The sequence below is a fragment of the Durio zibethinus genome, chromosome 11 (assembly GCF_047325235.1).
Source record: "Durio zibethinus cultivar Kanyao isolate XHJ-2024 chromosome 11, ASM4732523v1, whole genome shotgun sequence".
NCBI classification, from domain to species: Eukaryota; Viridiplantae; Streptophyta; class Magnoliopsida; order Malvales; family Malvaceae; genus Durio; species Durio zibethinus.
The window spans coordinates 2124607-2144866 of record NC_143172.1 but is presented as its reverse complement, the minus strand read 5'-3'; the positions used below and the strand labels follow the sequence as shown (position 1 = coordinate 2144866).

Here is a 20260-nt window from a genome sequence, read left to right as displayed (position 1 = left end):
GAAAATAAATTAGGGGTAAATTTGTAAATTTATCACTAAAGTGCTACTTGCGATTGTAACATCCTGCAAAGTCGTTGGAAGGTCACAAGCAAAAGCAATTTTCCCCTTTTTTTTTTTAATAATTTTTTTAAAATCATAATTTAATTCAATTAATTTATGTGTTATTTTTAAACGTTGATATTTAATAATTTTATAAATTAAATTTTAATATTTTAATATTTTATTTTTTTATAAATTATGATTTAATCTCTATAAATTTAGAGTAATTTAAAATATAAAAAATGCAAGTATAAAAGAGTGACAGAGATCTTCATAAACCTTTCCAACATATTAATGCTTAATTATAGATAGCAATTAATTAGGAAAATTATTAGATTCGTTTATAAAAATATTGTTCAAACTCAATTGCACGAGAGGGCAACCAAAAACATGTGCCACGAATTAGGGGTTGATTCCTGAATTTAAGGTTTGACTTTGACCAATAACTCAAGCCTTCTTCTCTAATGTTATTAAGAGCAAGCCGGCTGTATTTACAATATAGCAGTAGTTAAGCTTAGAAAAAATAGTTTTTTTTTTTTTCCAACTTTGTTTGAGCCAGCCTAGCTAGCTTGAGTAATTAATTTTGTCAAAATTTCTATTTTTAAATTTGGTTTTACCATCAAAATCACAAGGTAAAGTATAAATATTTAATAAAATATTAAATTTTTTGTTTCAAAATATGTTAAATAATAATAAAAGAAATGCAACGTTTATTATGGATGAGAAAGAAAATGAAAATGATCTTCTTCATCTGTTTTGAGCAATGGAAGAGAAACCCAAGAAGGAATGAGAGGCTTGCCTTTGAATTTAGATCTTGATAATGAACAAAAGGGTGGGGGGGCTAAAGGCTGGCTAGTTGGTAAGAAAAGATCAGCAACCGGAAGATTGAGATTCTATTTGATGAGGACATGACTAAGCCAAAGTGAAAAGTCTAATCAAAATAGTTGTAATAAAGCGAGGGGACCCAATAAAAACAAATCATTGAACAATTAAACATTGGGTCGATTGGACAAAAGGATAACAAGATAATTAAATGTGTGATCTCAACTCAACTTGATTGAGAACTACAACGTCCCGAAAGGGATGGGGGGTGGGGATCTTGTTCACGTGAGAATCAAATGGGCGAGATAGGGAACGGGCAAAGGGTCCCCATTGATAAGACTGTTGGATAATGAAAATACCATTTATGGTCTTTCATCATTTGCGCAAATTGGGAGGCTTTACACATCAAAAGGAAAATGACTTGGATTTTTGGATATTTCACTTTGATACCAAAAGATTTTCACATGTATGAGTTTGTCAATTTTTTTTCTATGCTAAAACAAATTAATAATTTGTCATTTTGCGGTATCTATAGAGATTCGTTCATTTTTACTTTAATTAGTTGTTTTTTTATGATCATAAAAATAGAAGAAAGAAAACCCAATCCTTTTATTGGTAACATAATAGAAAGAAACAAATTGAAATAGGACCCAATTAGAGAAAAAACAAAACATACTATCATGATTTCCCATGATGACTTGTGGATTGATTGAGAATGTATACGATAGAGAAAAGTTAAACAAAATACAATATTAAACATAATTATGATTGAAAAAAAAAAAAGAATACAACATTAAACAATTTGAGCATATATCATTGAGAAACTACAAAATTAAACAAAACCAATAGTTGAGTACATTTAGCATCTAAGTGTTTGATTTAGATGAAATGTATCTCCTATTTGAATAAATTAATTTTTCTGAAAATTACTTCAAAATAATAAAATCCAAAACATATAAAAATGATAAAAAAAATATGCTCGTAAAATCGCTTGAGAAAAAAAAATTAAACTCAATCAAAGTTTGAAGATATCGAAATTTTTTTTATAAAATATAATTCAATCCTAAGACCTTTTTTTTGTGAATTAGTAATGCAAAATTAAGCATAAGAAAACTCTCTTATGAGATCAACTAATAGAAAATGATTAAAGGTTTTTTTTCTCCATTTTTTATATTAATTGGACATTAAAATGGGTTTACTATGACTGTGCATGTATTTTAGAGAAAAGCAATACATGTTCATCCATTAGAGTGGGGAAAGGAAAAAGCCAATTATTAGTAAAATAGAAAATGCTGAAGAATTAAAAAATGTGAAAATGAAACCAAGGAATAGGAATAGGTCAAGGAGGGACCAATTTCACGTGCATTTCACATGGTTGAATGAGCCTCGTACAGGCAAAGGTCAAAGGAAGAAGAAATATTAAAAAAAAAAAAAAGAGAAGGATCCCCCCATGTTGGGTATTGCCCGAACTGCACAGTAGATCCAATAGGGAACTTGTGGGGACAGCTTTCACGCACTCCCGTGGGGGCAGCCTCAATCATCACCCGACATCATGTCGGGGCCCCCTCACTTCGTTTCTTCCTAGAGGTCCCACTTTCCTTAATTTAATTACCGCACAGTCATTTCTCAGCCGTCCAATGCATTGGGATGATGCGCTCAAGGGTTCTGATTGTCTGAAGTCGGGGCGCGTGAGGTGATATTGGGGGTACTAGATTTGGAATTCCTTGTTTTGGATTGGGTGTCACGCTGTCATTGTTCACTTCGAACCGATTGATCATTTCCTCAAAACAGTATCCCCTCAGACTAGGTTTTTCGTTCCGGGAAGGTCACGGATGTTTTTCCCAAGTCACACTAATAATTGATTGTTTAAGGGAATCTCTTTTTATTTATGATTTGAAGGCTTGCCATATTTAACGTTCATCCTTTTCCCAATTTTCTTTTTCATGAAAAGCTTTATTTATTTTTTAATTATGTTGACATCTTATGATAACATCACCATCATCAAAACAAATGAGCAATAATATTCAACAAAGACATGGAAGATATTTTTAAAAATTTATTTAATTATCTTTAGTAGAATTAATGAAAACAATTAAATGTAAGGTTGTCTTTCAAAATTCACTATATTTCATAGTTTTGGGTTAAGATTAAACTATTGAATGTGCAAATTGAAAAAAAAAAAAACTCATTTGCAGCAAAAATATTGATAAAGGATGGATCTAGGCATTCAAAGTCTATACTAGGGCTAGAGCTAAGCTAGAATGTAGAAAGTCCAAAACACTAACATTGACAATTATTATGTGTGTTAGTGAAACATATACATGCATAAAATAAAAGTACATGTGGTTATCAATTTGTTTAAAATTTTTTTTTTCTTCTCCCTTTAAATAACAATATGCATCAATTTGGCAAATTGACATGATTCTCCTCTTCCCTAGAATGTGCTGGTTAATTTTGTCTTAACCAAAAATTAAGTAAAAGAGTCAAAACAAATAATGATACCATCTTACCATTCAACCGTGGCCCTTTTTTTCCATCATAAATCATAATACTTTGATAATGGGTATAGTTTTTTGTCATCATGATAATGGTTGCAACTTTTCATCTGTCATCATTGTTGAATTTCATGCTAATTTCTTATCGTGTTTTTAAAGTTGCCAATATTAGACAAAGCTTATTTTTCACGTCCGACCTTTATAAAGTTTACTACTTTTTTTCTCTCTCTTTTTTAAAAGTAATTTTATCTAAAAATATTTAATATCGGTGATGTGATTTGCCTTAATAATTATAAAATATGTTTGGATGGACAGTACGATGCAATAGAAGATGTTTCATATTATATTAAAAAATTTTCACATTTAATACATTAATTCATCAAATGCAAAAAAATTCTATTAATTACATTTTTTTAAAATATCACTATACATTTATTATTTTTTTCATTCTCTTGTCCTTTTTTTTTTTTTCTATTTTTCTCTGGCCGCTAGTTTTTTAAAGTAATTCCATTATGTGCTTGGCTAAAGCTTGATATGATTGATTTCTAGGAGGTACCTTTTAGAAAAGCCCTTGATGTTCTAGGAGGTACTATTTGGAAAAGCCCTTGATGGTCAAGTTGAGAAAGGGAGGGATCGAGCCATTGCATGACACAGTCCTAACCAATTATTTGGATCACCTGCCCTGTTCAACCCCTGATGCAACCGTGGGGAGAGTGATATTTTAAAGTAAAAATTTTGGAAAAGGAAATTATTAGTCTTCCTAAGCAATGATTAAAGCATCCTACTTTCAAATTAATAAACACCTAATGATTTGCTCACGTATATGAGGGACTTTTTGGTCATTTGGGATAAAAGGCATTCGTATAATTTTGATTATATAATCCACTATGGTACTGTATACTGCTGGCGGGGGACCAAGTTGCATGAAACCTGGAGATTCAGATAGGCCAATTGAGAATTATGACACAGATAGGCGCACAATTAACGGTTATCATGGAGGAATCCCAAGCCTATGCCACAGCGCGTGGATTCAGGCTACGGAGATTAAGTGGTGAGTGAGGGGACGGTGGAATGCAGGAGGGAAGAGTGAGCGTGGGGAGGAAAGGGCAAGTCGGAGGAGTTTCAAATGATTGTGAGCCAGAACGTTGTCGGGCGTGAAGGGACAAACGGACATGCACAACCGTGTGGGTAAGAAGAGAAGCGAAGGGAGTGGGACCAATAGAGGACGTGTCCCCAGGCAAGACATGTTGGTCCATGTGAGTTAACAGAGGTTTTCTCTTCCACGCTTTCCTTTTCCCCTTATTTCTCGCGACCCCTCTACCCACGTGAACTCCACCCTCCCTTGTCCCCTCTCCCTCACAGGCCACACACATACCTCTCACCTTTCTTTTTCTTTCGGCTTCTTACTCAATCTTGATTTGGCTAAACATTCAATCAGCCGATTGAGCCAAGTCATTTAGGTACACACATACTTCACCTTTCTTTTTCTTTCGACTTCTTATTGTATTGATTTATGGTAAGGTTATATGTTGTTATTTGTAATTCAATGTAAAAATGTCTATCACAAAATCAATAATTGATGTTACGCTGATCATGACGAAGCCGATGAGATCACAGCCACCAAGCCGCATGAACAAAGTTACATACCAAGAAGTTTAAAGGACCACTTTCTCTTTCTCCTCCGAGCCAAAGCACTTTTTTCTTGCGTTACGATTACGCTTCGTCTCCCCATGATGCGATCAATCCAAGCCATTCGTTTATCGAGTGTGAACTCTACGGTCCAAGATGCGCATCAGACAACATTTGAAGAAAAGGAATGAAAGCGTTTTTGTTTTAATAGAAAAGGTTGAGAAAGCGACGCCTTTGTCTCAGTAGCCCCCCTTCCCCCCCCCCCCCCCTCGTGCTAATCGCATGGGAGAGGTCAGAGGTGAGATTTTTTGAAAGATAAGAAGGGTCCCACTGTATAACCCATAAAATTTGAGGAGAAAAAAGGAAGTTTATCTGTCTGGCTTCAATCATCACCATCCACTCATGATTTGATGGTTGTCCAAAGCATCAGTGGCATTGATTCCAATTATATACAGCATAAGATAGCATGTCCCCCACAATGGGTCGATGAGGGCCGTTGATAATGATGTGAAGTGGGATCAAGGCCGTCGGTTGAGCGGCATGAAGGGCATGGAGAGTGAGGAGTTCAGGTGGGTTCTGGCCCACTGGCTTTTGAATGCAGAAGATTCATCGTGATAAGTTATATAATATTATTGAAATTTCCTGTTCTTTCTGGTTAGGATTCGGAAGACAAATTTGGAGAGTAAATCTGGTTGCATTTAATTTTAGGTTGGTTTGGGGCTGGCAAATGTATACTGCATTAATTATAGGACAATATAGTTTTTCAACGTTCCTTTTCCATATTATTTTCTCACTCATTTCTTTTTACTCTTTTAGGATTCTTTCACAAGTAATTACTAAACTTAAAATTTTGATACCCACAAGGAATTTCTTTATAATAATTTAATTAAAATTATGTTATATATGTAACAGAATGATTGTTAATTTGATCATCTTAATTTTTTAATGACATTTTTTTTAATTATGTTAGGATTTAATATAAATTTAACCATTTATGTAATTTATTTTTTATTAAATACATTTAAAATATGAAAATTATTATATCATAATTTTGTATTGATATATTAAATATAAAAAATATATTTTTTATCAAATTCATATATGATTTTTTGATATCTTTTTTTAAATATAATTTTTATTTATTTTTTCAGCATTAATATATATATATTTTTAAATGATCATATCTAATTGAATAGATAATATAAGTTATCATCATGAAAAAATAGAATAAAATGTGTAGGTTACGTAATGTCTTTGTATTTTGAAGATTCTTATTTTGACTTATGAAAATTTGATTAGAGATTGATTACTAATGCAATTAAAGCATTATTATTATTTTTTTATTTTCTAAATTTATACTAGTCAAAGTTGTGAATCATGCCGTGATGATACATTATTTGTCACCAAAGCGTGCTAAATGTGCCACTCCCCATTCAAATGTTGCATGAAATGGAAGTTTATCCAAATTTTGGTTGTACATTAGGTAAGCAAACCCTTGTCCTTCCAACAAATTTTAGAAAATCATTATTGTATCTTTCTCCTTCCATAATTTACTCGATTGCTAGCTTAGAACAAATAATTTTATCATTAATCCCTTTGAAATATTTGTTTCTCCTTTTACTTTTTCACCATTGAGTACGTAATTATTTGAGAAAGGATAACATGTCAAAATTTTGTAATAACTTTCATATAATTTATTTCGTAAAATTAAATTTCATTTTTAATGGGTTAAATTATAAATGGCATATAATAAAATGGAATAAATTTTGATATTGTAATTAAAATTATATTTTTATGTTAATTAGTCATTGGTTTAATGATGCGAAAAAAGTTCTATATACTTGAGATATTAAATTCAAGTTTTATGAATTTGGTTATTTAATTATGTTATAATTTATTAATTATTATTTAATAATTATAACTTAATTATGATATAAATTTGATTAGTTAATTATATAAATGTAATATTTGTATGATTGTAACGTAAAATAAATTTATGCTTTTACTATTTTATAAAAAAAAAGTGAACTTTGTCAATAACACAATTAAGTATTGTTGAAGACAAAACTTGCGTATGATTGGATGTGATAATTTTAAATATAATGTGATAATATAATATAAAAATATAAATTAATAAAATTATATATAAATATGATAAATATAAAATAATATATATTATAATATTAAAATTTTTATATTTTATATATTTAACACAAAATAAATAAAATAAATATAATAAACGAATTACAAAATTTATATAAAATCCATGAGCTATGTATTTTGATAGTAAACATGCTAGCAAACTACTTAGCAAAAAGACCGAGCAAATAATTTGTAAAAACAGTAGATAAAAAGATGTTTTGCCCTTTGGTCATTACCATAGTAAATGGTTAAAAAGTAGAGAGAGAGAGAGAGAGAGAGAGAGAGAGAGAGAGAGAGAGAGACAGAGAGGGAAAGATGGAAGACAAAAGAGCAGAGGTAGGTATTATTTTGTTGGGGAGCAAAAGCCATGATTGAGATAATTGGCCTCCTGACTACAAGTCATGGTTGAACATGACACACCACTCTCTCGTATTCTCTGCTTTTTATAAAATCCCGTATCCCCCTTCTTACATGTTCATGTGCTTTCAGCTCTTTCTCTCTCTTGAACTCCCATAGCCCAAATCTTTTCTTCACCCTTTCTCTCATCCTTTGTTCATACCATACAAGAAAAAAGCTGTGTTTGGCAAAAGAGAAAATAATGATGGTGGAAAAAGAAGATCTGGGTTTGAGTCTGGGCTTGAGTTACCCTCAGAATCACCACCCTTTACAGCTAAATCTAAGGCCTTCTCTGGTTCCAACCTCTGCTAATTCTTGCTCTTCTCCATTTGGTTTAGCCCTGCAGAAACCCTCATGGAACGATGTCTCTGCTCCGTCAGGTATGTTTCTTGTGGTACTTCTTCTGTCTTTGCATGGGACATCACCTCTCAGATCTCTGTTTCTTTTTGTTTTTTCCTTTGGTTTCCCGAGAACCAAACGAAGCGTAAACGAATCAATTTATTTTCTTTTTTTTAGTACTTTACTATCATTTTTTTTATCGCTTTTAAATTCAACCCAATCTAAAAAAATTATTGCTTTCTTTGTTCCTTTTCTTCATGTTTGATGTAGCTTTTTTGACAATCGTTTTCAATTGCACTTTTCTCATGTTCACATGCAAAAGCCTCTAAATCTGCTACTTTTCTCTAGATCTGAACCTCAAAAATCAGTTTTTTTCTTCAGTATTCAGACAAGATTTCCAACCTTTTTATCTGAAAAGTATAGTCTTTGCATGCAGATCCTAACTTAGAATCTTTCCGGGCCGAGACTAGATCATTTCTTAGAGGAATCGACGTGAACAGATTGCCATCTACGGTCGATTGTGAAGAAGAAGCTGGAGTTTCATCTCCAAACAGCACGATATCGAGTGTAAGTGGAAAAAGGAGCGAAAGGGAAGGTAATGGAGATGAGTTTGAGATTGAAAGAGCTTGTTCTCGTGGCATCAGTGACGAAGAAGATGGTGACACTTCAAGAAAAAAGCTTAGACTTTCTAAAGAACAGTCTGCTATTCTTGAGGAAAGCTTCAAAGAACACAACACTCTCAATCCTGTAAGTTATTGGAACAGAACCTTTCAGCTGAAAATGTCTGTTTGGTTGCTGAGAAAAGTGGAGGAAAAGTCAAAAAGGGCATTTAGTCTAATGGGTCGTTGAGTATGACTTGTTTGAGGGCATATTTTCTTAGTAACCACACAGAAAATACTTGGAGGGTATTTTGGTAATTATGCTGATAAACCGATGACCTTTTTCTCTGCAGAAGCAAAAATTGGCCTTGGCTAAGCAGCTGGGATTGCGACCCAGACAAGTCGAAGTGTGGTTCCAAAACAGGAGGGCGAGGTAAGAGATTTCCTACCAGTTTTTTTAAGGGCAATGTTAGAATTTTAGAAATTTATTCAAAGTGACAATTTTGTCCTTTTAGTTTAACATTATTTACTAAATATGGGACTCGAAATTCTTTTGGCAGGACCAAGCTGAAGCAAACGGAGGTTGACTGTGAGTTCCTAAAGAGATGCTGTGAGAATCTGACGGAGGAAAACAGGCGGTTGCAGAAGGAAGTTCAGGAGCTGAGAGCACTGAAACTTTCCCCGCAGTTCTACATGCAAATGACCCCACCAACCACCCTCACCATGTGCCCATCATGTGAGAGGGTGGCGGTTCCACCCAACGCACCATCCACCGTTGATCCACGGTGCCTTCAGCTCGCCCAAACCCACCACAGGCCCATCCCCATTAACCCTTGGGCCGCTGCTACCCCCATGCCTCATGGACCGTTCGATGCTCTTCGTCCTCGATCGTAATTAGAACTTATGCACAAGGGCATTTTGGTCAATAAAAAGACATCAATAGTACGGAGAACAGTGCCGTAGCGTAGTGCCCGTCCCTTGTTCAAAGGTCATAGGTCTAAGATATGGTGGTTAGAATGTGATTTTGGTGGGTCTAGATGTTTTGTATTATTGGACCCATCTAATCCTTTTTTATTTTTCCTTTCCCCAAGGTTGACATATTTAATTAGTTTAATTATTGGTGTTAATCAGTGATGCTAATTATATCTTCCTCTATCAATTTGAATGGTGGGGAAGAGAACTTTGGGTGTAAAGTGCAATGTCTAATTATTAAATTTGACCAAAGCTTTAAACCAAATCATGTGTTCCAAATTCCAATTTCAAGTTACAAGAATCTCTCTTTTTGTATTTTCCATTATAATTTAGAGTTTTGGGGATTGTGTGGGGACAAATTACAGCTGTTTCTGAGTATGGTTTTCGAAACATGGTGTCCTAATTTTAGAGGTCTTTGCCAAGCATTTGAACATTTTGTTTGACACAAAAATATACTTTAATCATGTCTAAAGCTACTTTGTCTAACAAAGTATGATGAACCCAAATCTAAAATTTAGGTACGAGTAATTCTTTTGTTTTTTGTGATTGGGTAATTCCTCAATGTGTGGGAAAAGAAATAAGATCATTTAAGGGAGCCTAATAAGATGTATATCTGCTCTGGAGAGATGGATCTGATGTGCTTTTGGTATCTTTTTGATGTGATTGGATTTGCATTGGCTATTACAGAGAAAAGATCTTGAAGTGACGAACCCCATGGTTTTCTTCTTCATCTGTTTGGGTAAGCGGAGTTGAAAATTCTTCTCAGATATATTTTATGAGCGGCCTATGAGTATGACTGACATCTGATCAGTTTAACTATAATTGATTGATCCTGTAAAGAGCATAACAAGCGAACATTTAACTTTTTAATAGTAATTGACCTAATATTACATAGTTAAATGGGAATTTCAAGAGGTGTTTTCTCCATATATAATCAACTAAACATTAGCCCCCATTGCGTTTTTTTTTTCCCCCTGTTTGGAGGAAACCGTGGATGAACAGTTTAACACGTTCAACTTGTTTTCAACTATGGAGAAGAGAAAGAAACCCAACATTGGGATGGGCCTCCTTTAGCATGATCTTGTGTCATAAGCCCTAGGGAATGGGAATGGGAATGGGGAATCTTGGATGATAATTGTGAGTCGCATGCCATACCATGCCATCATCTTCTTTCCTTTCTAAGAATTCAGGAACATTGAAACCATATATTCTTCTGACTATGCCAAACACAACAATAATTCCGTGGTCCTGTAAATAAGTGGATTGTGTTAAAAAAACTTCAGGTACTACAATATTGTGTACCTTTTTTTTTTTTTTAATGGACCAAGAGAAAATCTCACTGCACTCACTGTCAAGTCATGTAAAAGCTTAGCCATAATTGCATGGACTCGATTCTCTATTTAATCTTTTGCTACATGCTTCCCTCCCTCCGACTAGATTATGTGCTTGCAGACACATTCATGTACCTAGAATAGGTCCTTAGTGTGTGCCTTGAACCTGAAATCTAGGGCACAGGGCTCCAGATAATGTTTTAGTGTACCATAAGAGTTGGCATAATTTTGGATAGTTTTGATTCTCTCCTTGATTCAACAGAGGTTGGAGTGCCCTTCTGACTGTGAATGCCCCAAGTTGAAGGAATTTTTTTTATCGTCAATTTGTTGTGACTATTGCTTTAGAATATGCCATAGAATAAATTTAATGGCTCTGGGAATTTGTTCAAGAAAAGCAAATTTGTGTGGGCATAAGCGGCTGTGAAAGTTGGAAAAAAAAAAAGCATTGTGTTGCAGGAGCTGTAGGCTTGAATCTTCATTTTCACAGTAGCATGTTCCGCTAAAAATTCAGGCTCTATCAAGCACTTTGATTTCCACAAAAAAAATATTGCTCTATAGATGATAGATATGATATAATTTGTATTTTTGTGTCGTATTTTATATTATATTTAACACATGTAATAATATAAATTATTAAAATATAAATACAACACAAAATATAAAATATATTTAAATATTAAATACGAATAAGACATGTTTAATATACGTGTTACACGTGATATGATATGAATAATATATGTATAATTAATTTATCTAAACATAACACAAATAAATATAAATAATACAGATTTAAACAAATAGACATGATTAATATAAATATATACGAATAAATACAATTAATATGAATATATATAAGAACATGATTAAAATAATAAAAAATTATAAACTATTCATTTATAATTTAATAAATTTGACATATTAATAATATAAAAAATGCTTATATATTAAAAAAATAAAAAATTTAATACTCATTCAATATGTATTCAATATATATATTTAATTTTTAATTTACATTACATAACTATATTAATTTTGGTATCAAATTCAAAACTATAAATTATTAAAGATTAAATAATAAAATAATAATATTTAGGACTAATATTAATATTTATATTGTATTTATATTATTAATATAAAAAATAATTTTATGATAATTATTAAATGAGCATCATAATTAAATATTTAAAATAATTTTTATATGAAATTAAATAACTAATTAAGTATCATAATTAAAAGATTAAAAATTAAAATAATATTTATATATTTATATTAAATTAAAATAAATATAAAAAAATATTAAACGTATACTCGTATGATAATATTAAATTAAATATATTATTTATATCGTGTTACGTATTTAAACGAGTTAACACATATACGATATAAATTATATCATATCAAAATTTGTGTAGATACAAATAAACATAAAACATATTTTTTTTAAATATATAGATATAATCTTTTTCATATCATTTTTATATAATATTATCATATTATGTCTAAAATTATTAAGTTTACTAGAAAGACCACATACGATCGATATATTCCCCATTTGCAATAAGTGTTACAAGTGAGTGAGGTGTTGAATTTGAACCCTTACCTCCCAAAAGGCGTGGGCTATGGTCCTTTTGGGGATGACAATTAGGTCTTCAACTTCAAGTTCCAATGTTGTTTGAATTTTAGAAGGGATATTTTAGGTTTTGATAGGTCCGTTAAGAAGGAAAGCCCACTAAATGAGAAGTATTTATTCTGGTTCACTTGAAATACATTTGGGTCAATTCGGCCTACTCTTCCAATGCTTAACCCTACCCACATAAAAGTGGGCCAATTAGAATATTCAGAACCTTCTCAGCTAGTTTTTTGTCGGTCCCGTTCTGTATGAGGGTTCACTGGGCTCGGATCAAAGTAGGGTTGTGCAGCATTGAAGGGTATGTAGTTTATCTCACACCAAACATCGACTTTAAGCTGTGCCTGGAGAAATATGTAAGGAATATATATTATATTCGCTTCAATATTCCGAGACTCCGTTTCTTTTTGGTGGTGCACTAATTTCCTATTTGGCATCAAAACCGATACTGTCAACATTGCAAATGCTGTTATGTAAACTGTAGAAGGTATCCAAATTATATAAGTTTAGGCTTCTTTGCTTTACCTTCGAAAGAATACATGCTTTGCTGAGACTTGAGACAGGTGGTTTGGTATTGTGATGGAAAGAAAGAAGAAAAAATTTCATAGGTCGGTACTCATACAGGTTGATGTTGCATCATCCGGCAGTATTGGTTTGCTTTCCATTCTTATGAAGTTGATGTGTTAATTATCAGATTTCGAACAGAGGTGTTGTTCCAAAATTTTATATGAATGACTGCTTCTGGTTAGAAGAAGTAATAAACCATGGAACTCGAAGCAGGACAGGTTTTGAATTTTAGTTACACCATGCAACAGAAGCTAGCTGTGGGAATTACTTCGAGGTTTAGGGGATGCAGCAGTTAGGACGTAGGCACCAGGAGTGAGATGGCTGTTATTAGAATGGATGGCAGAAGATAAGCCTGATTTATTAACTGGAGGGAGCATATTCAAAACAGCTTCAAGGATAAGTGCTTCTTAGCAGCCTAATACTAATAGCCTTCTCAAGTATTTCAAGAATGTAACCCGAAGGTGGGCACTTGTAATTGAACAAGACACCTGTATTTCAAAAACCAACATATATTCTGAACCAGAAATTACATAGAAAAAGCTAGATGTTTTGTGATCATTAGCCGGTTGAGCAGCTGATAATCTGAATTCAGGCTAGGTCAAATGCAATGAGAAAAAGATTATTTTTTCCTATTCAATTAGAACATTGCAGAAGATACAATAGCCAACAAGTTGAAGAACAGAAACAATTCTTCAATAAAGTTGCTGATTACATAAAAGCAAAACCAAGATTATCTCTGTATACCATGACTTTAAATGCAAAAAGGCCATTAAATCAAGTAAAGCTAGAAGCAGAAGAAAAGGACAAAAAAAGTGTAAACACCAATAAAAATTCAGCCTGTGAAAACCTTTAATGCTTGATGTCTCTTCAACTTTACCTCGTAGAATTTCTCTTCATCTGACCGCTCGATCTCTTAATAGAATCAATCCTCTGGAGCCTGATCTGTTCTCTTACTTTGGCTATGAACTCATCTGCCTTCTTATCCACATCAGAACCTCCATCTATGCCACTCCTCGGACTCGCTTCCTCATTATTTGGACTTCTTTCAATGCTTGAAACAATGGAAGTTTCACCAACGTCCTCGTCCTCACTCTCTGAGTCATCATCAGTAGTTTCGACCACCAACTTTTCAACAAATTCTTGTTTGTCTTCCTGCGGAAATTCCACGAAAGTTGGCTTTGGAATAACACAGACACTTTCTTGGTTCAGCTTTTCAGTCCTGAATGATGTTTGATCAAACCTCACTGTCTTGCCCTTGATCCCATTCTCAATTTCACCGTCTTTCCCTGTTCCACGAAGCAAATCACCAGGCCGACTCGTCCTAACTGACTTTCCCTCGGGGAAACCATCAACATAATCCCTTTGTTTCCCCATAAATGCGTCTCCCCTGCTTCCATTCAAGTCATTTGTTTCGCTTGCAAAGTACGAAGGCCAATCCTTATCAAAGGAAACCTCATCATCAGTCAAGGAAGAACTTGGTTTCAGTGATGATGATTTGTGAATCATTGGTGGAGGTGGTGGTGGAAACCTGTAAATGCTCTTTTTTCTTACTAAATCCTCCACACTCATAGCTTGTGCTTCCGTTGACAAAGAAGGAGAAGGAGATAACTTCTTTGGTGAAGATAGAGGTGGTGAATGGGACAATTTTGGTGAAGAAGGCATGGAGCTGGCTCGAGACAAACGAGTAGTTTGGGACCTAAATGACTGAGATTTAAGCCTATTGAATTCAGATTCAATATCTTCCTCCACTTCCATTCTTCCATATCTTGAACGCCATGGAATTGGTGATGGAAGAACAACATTATTCTCATTCAACTTCTCCACCAAAGTTTCTTGACCCAATCGTCCCAATTCTCCATTTGTAACTTTATTTGAAAACCTTTTGGAACTCAAACTAGAATTAGGCCTACGGAGAGAGCTAGAATTTGCACTATTTTCCCTACTTGTCTCAAGATTATTCGCGTCCAAAACACGCGATTTCAAGCTCCTAACAGGCAAAAGCAATGGCTTTTCCGCAACTCTAGAACTAGAACTTCTCTGTTCATCAAGAACAGCTTGTTCTTTAGCTACAATAAGAGGAGGTTCATTCCTATAGTACTGGTTACTCCAAGTCTTGACCTTGCTGTCATCAGACCCAGATAAGTTTTCAGGTTCATCATCGAAAACTGATGACACCTGAAGGAATCTAGACACAAAAGACTGTACATTATCAAACTTGGATTGGTTGTTATTATTTTCCTTCTCTGTTTCATCATTTCGCCGGCTAAAAAGCCCGTAAGAGACAGCTATTCCAACGAATAGAAGGTGCAGAAGCTCCCAGCTTCTGTTGAGTAGAGTTTGGTTGATGAATTCAGGTGCTTGTGAGGGCACTGGGACTATTACCAAGAAAATTATGACTATGAGAGCTTTGTAAAGGAACCGTGTGTGGTACTTACTCGGCTTTGCTTGCCTTTGTTCTTTTACTAGTTGCTGCTGTTTGATGTAGAAGTCTGTATCTCCCATTGAAGAAGAGAAAAAGAAAAAAGATAGAAAAAAAAAGAGGAGGTTTTTGTTTTGTTTGAGCTTGGTTTGTGCTAAATAATAAGGAGATGAAGGTGGTGATGAAAAGAAAACTTAGGGGTTAAGGAATAGTGGAGAGAGAGAGAGAGAGGAAGATAGTACGTCGGAGAAGTGAGCATAGTTGAAGCTAACCTTCGGTCGCTTTACCTTTTTAAGTTTTTAACGGTTCTTCTAGCAAATGACACGAATCGCCTCAGTGCCCCTTTCTTTCTGTTAATGCTTTTCTTTTATTTATATATTAGCCTGAGGTATAGCCTTTTCTTGACTCAATTTTCTTCCGGTGCTTTTCTTTTCTGCTTTTTAGGCAAAGATGGTTGGATTAATGGAGTTGGGATGACATGATGAACATTTAAAATTAAGAAAATTAAGATGCCTTGTAGTTATAACTAGTGAGCAGTGATCCTCTTTTTGTAATCTTTGCAATGAGTTCTTACACAGTCTAATTGAAAAAGATGTTAGACAGGTCATGCTTGTTTAGCAAGTGAAAAAGCAGGATCTTACCTTGAGATCTCTCAAAAATTTCAAGTCTCTAGATTTAAAACTGGTATTCATAACATACATTTTATTAAGGCAGAATCGGCATTTCTGCAATGGAGGCAAAAAGGTAAAAGGTAAGGTTGAGTTTGTTGCTGAGGTGAAGGTTTTGCATGGTGACTCATGATTCAGATAAAAAGAAATGAATCTAGGTGGAAATGCAATCTCAAATGGTTAAAATCAGACTTTGCTCAATCTAAAACACTTGCATTTGATAAAATCATCCATTTCCTTTTGCTTTACATTTTCATTCTGTAAAAGCTTGGAAAAAGTATGGTCCAGTGGTCCAGTAAGAGCTGGTGCTACCTAGATCACACCCATTACAATAACTTCATGTGCAAGGTTACCTCAACCCATATTCTGATTGACAACCTTGCATGAGTGAACTATATACACTGAGAAATGCTTTGTTAATTTAGTAATGAAGCCATGGGAAAAAAAAAGGACTCAGCCTTGTATTTCAGAAAATACAAAATTATGGGGGAAAAACAAAGAAAAAAGAATCTGAGTGGGGATTAGGGATAAGGCAAAGGGCAAATGCCAAATGGGTTGCGTCAAGATAGCTAGGATTCTTCTTTTGGACTGCGTACGCTAGCTTTTTGTGGAGGTCATAAAAAACTGAAGAATTAGAAAAGGAGTGTTTGCAATTTAGGAGAGAAGGGAATCCTTTTCTTAGTCTGTCTACTTACTCCATTCATTTTTTTTTTTTTTTATGAGAGAGGCCATAGCTTGACATAAGAGGAAGAATTTTAGGTGTTGAGATTTAACTTAAACTGCGATCTCCTTTGTATTCACTCCATTCTTTACATTCTGCATTCATTCATTCATTCTATTCCCATATCTGGAACCTGATATTTTGATGCTCTTAAGGGCCACGCAGTGGCTTTGGATATACTTTAATTTAATAACCAATCATCCTTTAAATTAAATGAAAAGTAAACGAGAAAGAAACCAAAGCTACTCATTTCTTCATCATCAATTCATCAGCATATTTGTAAGATTGGAACTGTAGAGATTCATACCTTAATTCACGCTGATTAGTGATTACTCTGATATCATTTGTGAAGATCTATATTTAACTTATGATGTATTGTCCGCTTTGAACAGAAAGTCTCGTAGTTTTATTTAAAAAAAAAACACTTCACAAGTTTAGATTTAAATTTCTACATATATATTATTTTTTATTAACACATCCTTACAATATGAGATTGATTAAGGAACAATGTTTATATGTAAAACTTTTTTAATTGACCAAGAAAATTCTGGGTTTCATACTATTTTAATGATAGTAATTTGTACTACTTCAAACATGTTTCTTCTTTTCCTGTGAATTTTGTCTAGATCATTTCTGATGGTACTGGTTTTTTAGCAGATAAAACACTTTGTTACATCTGATATATGTACAAAAGTTTGGTTGTAAAAGAGAATAACAAAAAAATATATAGAAATATCATTTTTTTTTTGTGAAGAAAATTACTGGGGTTTCTACTTTATTTTGTATATCATGGAAATGGGACAAGAGAGATCTCAGACAGAGATTGACCAATGATTCTGTCCAAATAACAGAACAACTCTAAGCAGCAATATGTTCTTATTGTGTGAAGCTAAGAACTGGTTCAACCATCTTTTTCCTTTCTTTGCTTTCTTATTAGCTTTCTTGCATGTATTATTCTGTCAACATTTTTGGCTGAATAGATAAAGGGAGAAGCTGAGTCAAGTAATTAGTGGAATTCAGTGTTATTTTGTATAATTAGCTGGTTTTGGTTGATGGGGATGTTAATGGTGGCAATGTGGGAATATTCTGGTTCCTCTAACTGATAAGTGATAACATTATTTATTTTCTTGTAGATTTGAAGGCAATTGGATGATAATCTACTTGGCAGAAGGCAGTTGCATTTTTAGTCATCGAGTCCATTACGTTTACGACAAGGTTTAGGTTAGCAAAAACAAGTTTCAAAGGAATTTTAATACCTGTTCAAATCAACATCTAACAAGGAAGTACGTTTTTAAGATTATTCGGAGAGGGAATTAGACCCAGGCCAGGGAAGCAACAAGTACCTATCATTCATGGATTTGTAGTAATCAAACCTCACCCAATGTTGTAATTAAAAATCATGAACAAAATTCTATGGCTGATTAACTAAAAAATGATTATCTTGAAACAGGGGGGTAGCCTTTTCAATGTAAACAAATTGTTACTTTGAGAATAATCCATGCAATTCCATGCGTTGGTTGAGTCATGTTCATGCACCCTTCCCACATGCTTCAAAAGATTTGAGCATCCAACAGGCGTGCGAAGAGAGCATAGTGCTGCCCAACCAATCCAATGAAAGTCAAATAACAGGCTACTTTAATTTAAGCAAGATTTAAGAAATGATAGATATCCTCATTAATTGAAAGATGATGATAAGGTATCCTTCTTTTCTCAAATTTGTGGACCAAAAGATAAGTGTGTTGGAAAGATTTGTCGACAATGGATCTGATTCCCTCTTCCTTTCTGGTCATACAAAGCATTTAACTACCAGTTTCTGTTTGGGGTTACACTTTTATTTTGTCTTTCGTCCCATATATGGACAATAAAATTAAAAAATAAAAAGTGAAGTGTTTGAGCCACTAATTTCAGTAATTTGGTGAGGTAATGTTAAAACTATACATTTTGTCCTAATTTTCTAAGCTTGTCTTGATGTCCTAGGAGCTGAACTCTCTGTTATTAGAATTTTGTTCAACTGAAGTTTTGAATCATTTCTATACATATGTGATCCAAAGCTTTTGCGAGAAGGGTTAGGCAATGGAGGCATTGAGAATTTTGGATAGAATGGTGGCTTCTGAGTGTGCTCCTAACGTGTAACAGTTATGACTTGATCTGATCAAAGGGCTATGTGCCGATGGACATGTTGAAGAAGCTTATAAACTGATTGATAAAGTTGTTGCTGGAGGTGGTGACTCGGTGGTGTTTGCTATAGCTAGATCTCTTGTGGTGTCTTTGATCAAAGTTAATAGACTTTACAAGGCAGAGAAGCTCTTTAGGAAGATGTTAGCAAGTAGCGTTACGAACCTGACAGCATTGCAATTACTATAATGATTAAGGAGATCTGTCGCCAGGGACGAGTGCTAGATGGTTTATGTAAAAAGAAACTTAATCAAAGAGGAGAAATATCTCGATCTAAGACTTTCAGCATATGCTTTTACTCTTACCATACATTGCTGCAGCCAAGAATTATTATAATCCTCAAAACAAGTGCGCAACTTGGAAGTGAATGATGGTCTTTTTTTGTGGAAATGCAGGATTTTATTCAGGATGATCCTGGTCGAATGAGAATACAGGTAATCAATTTGTTGATTTTCCAGTTATATGGCATGTTGTAAGTAGGTTCCATGCTGCTCAATTCTTGTTCAATTACGTCTACTCATGTTTTTTTTTTTTTTTTTTTCATTTCAAATATTATCTTGCATAATTACAAGCCTGTTCCTGAGAACATAATTATAGTGGGTTAAAATCTCAATCTACACTACTAATCTTTTTCATTTTGATTACCCCAACTTGTGAATCCTGAAGGCCAAAGCGACTTGTATAGGGAACCTTGCTGAGATCTTTGTTAGTCTAGCCTGCACAACTTGCGATGTTTCACGTGGTTCACAAGCTTTATTCATCCTGGAGCAAAAAAAAAGAAAATAAATTTAGGGTTATAAAAAATTATATGTAAGTAGGCAGATGGAAAGAATGAAGAAATTCCCCAATTGATTTATTCATTTGGAAGTTGCAATGCATCAAAACCTGGTGTTCTGTTTTCTTCATGACAAATCCTCGAAGAATCCGTCTGCCTTGATAAAAAAAAAAGATGTAAGGAACTATGAGCTTCCACATCTCATTGTCTCTTTGTTGTACTCAGCAAATTTTGTTTTCAAGCTATTTGCATTTGCTTTTCTGATTAGATGGGCTAAAATTCTTACAAGGATGCTTTATATCCATGTTCTTGTCATTGTTTTCTTTTTGGTACGAATTAAATACATCATTTAAGAAGGTTTTTTTTTTTTTCCTTCATTTTTATTTAAACACTAACATATTTTTAAGTCGAGACATCATGGCTTTCATCTTCATTTCAATCTTTAGGTATTTGAGGAAATAAAGGTTGGATAAGATTAAGATTTTTTCCAGGTGGAATTTGTCTTTGAAATTTAAGAATAATAATGTCTTCAAAAATAAAAAAT

General features: G+C 33.7%; 2 protein-coding genes across 2 annotated transcripts; one reads left to right on the top strand and one right to left on the bottom strand.

Annotated features, from left to right (window-relative positions):
• The first annotated feature begins 7563 nt into the window (after positions 1-7563).
• On the top strand, positions 7564-9734 carry LOC111290796 (homeobox-leucine zipper protein HAT4-like). Its single transcript, XM_022882274.2, has 4 exons — positions 7564-7903; positions 8299-8609; positions 8815-8894; positions 9022-9734. Exons 1-4 carry the CDS (start codon positions 7726-7728, stop codon positions 9353-9355), a joined length of 903 nt encoding a protein of 300 aa, XP_022738009.2. The 5' UTR covers positions 7564-7725; the 3' UTR covers positions 9356-9734.
• Positions 9735-13561: 3827 nt separating this feature from the next.
• LOC111290040 (uncharacterized) lies at positions 13562-15716 on the bottom strand. The gene has a single exon (XM_022881443.2). It carries the CDS (start codon positions 15458-15460, stop codon positions 13832-13834), a length of 1629 nt encoding a protein of 542 aa, XP_022737178.2. The 5' UTR covers positions 15461-15716; the 3' UTR covers positions 13562-13831.
• Between the last annotated feature and the right edge of the window lie 4544 nt (positions 15717-20260).

What these genes read in the sequence shown, in the direction of transcription:
- LOC111290796 (XM_022882274.2), top strand. Translation starts at nt 7,726, where the DNA reads ATGATGGTGGAAAAAGAAGATCTGGGTTTGAGTCTGGGCTTGAGTTAC. An exon ending in CGATGTCTCTGCTCCGTCAG is followed by an intron (nt 7,904 to 8,298) that starts GTATGTTTCTTG and finishes CTTTGCATGCAG; the next exon opens with ATCCTAACTTAGAATCTTTC. An exon ending in TTCCAAAACAGGAGGGCGAG is followed by an intron (nt 8,895 to 9,021) that starts GTAAGAGATTTC and finishes TTCTTTTGGCAG; the next exon opens with GACCAAGCTGAAGCAAACGG.
- LOC111290040 (XM_022881443.2), bottom strand. Translation starts at nt 15,460, where the DNA reads ATGGGAGATACAGACTTCTACATCAAACAGCAGCAACTAGTAAAAGAA.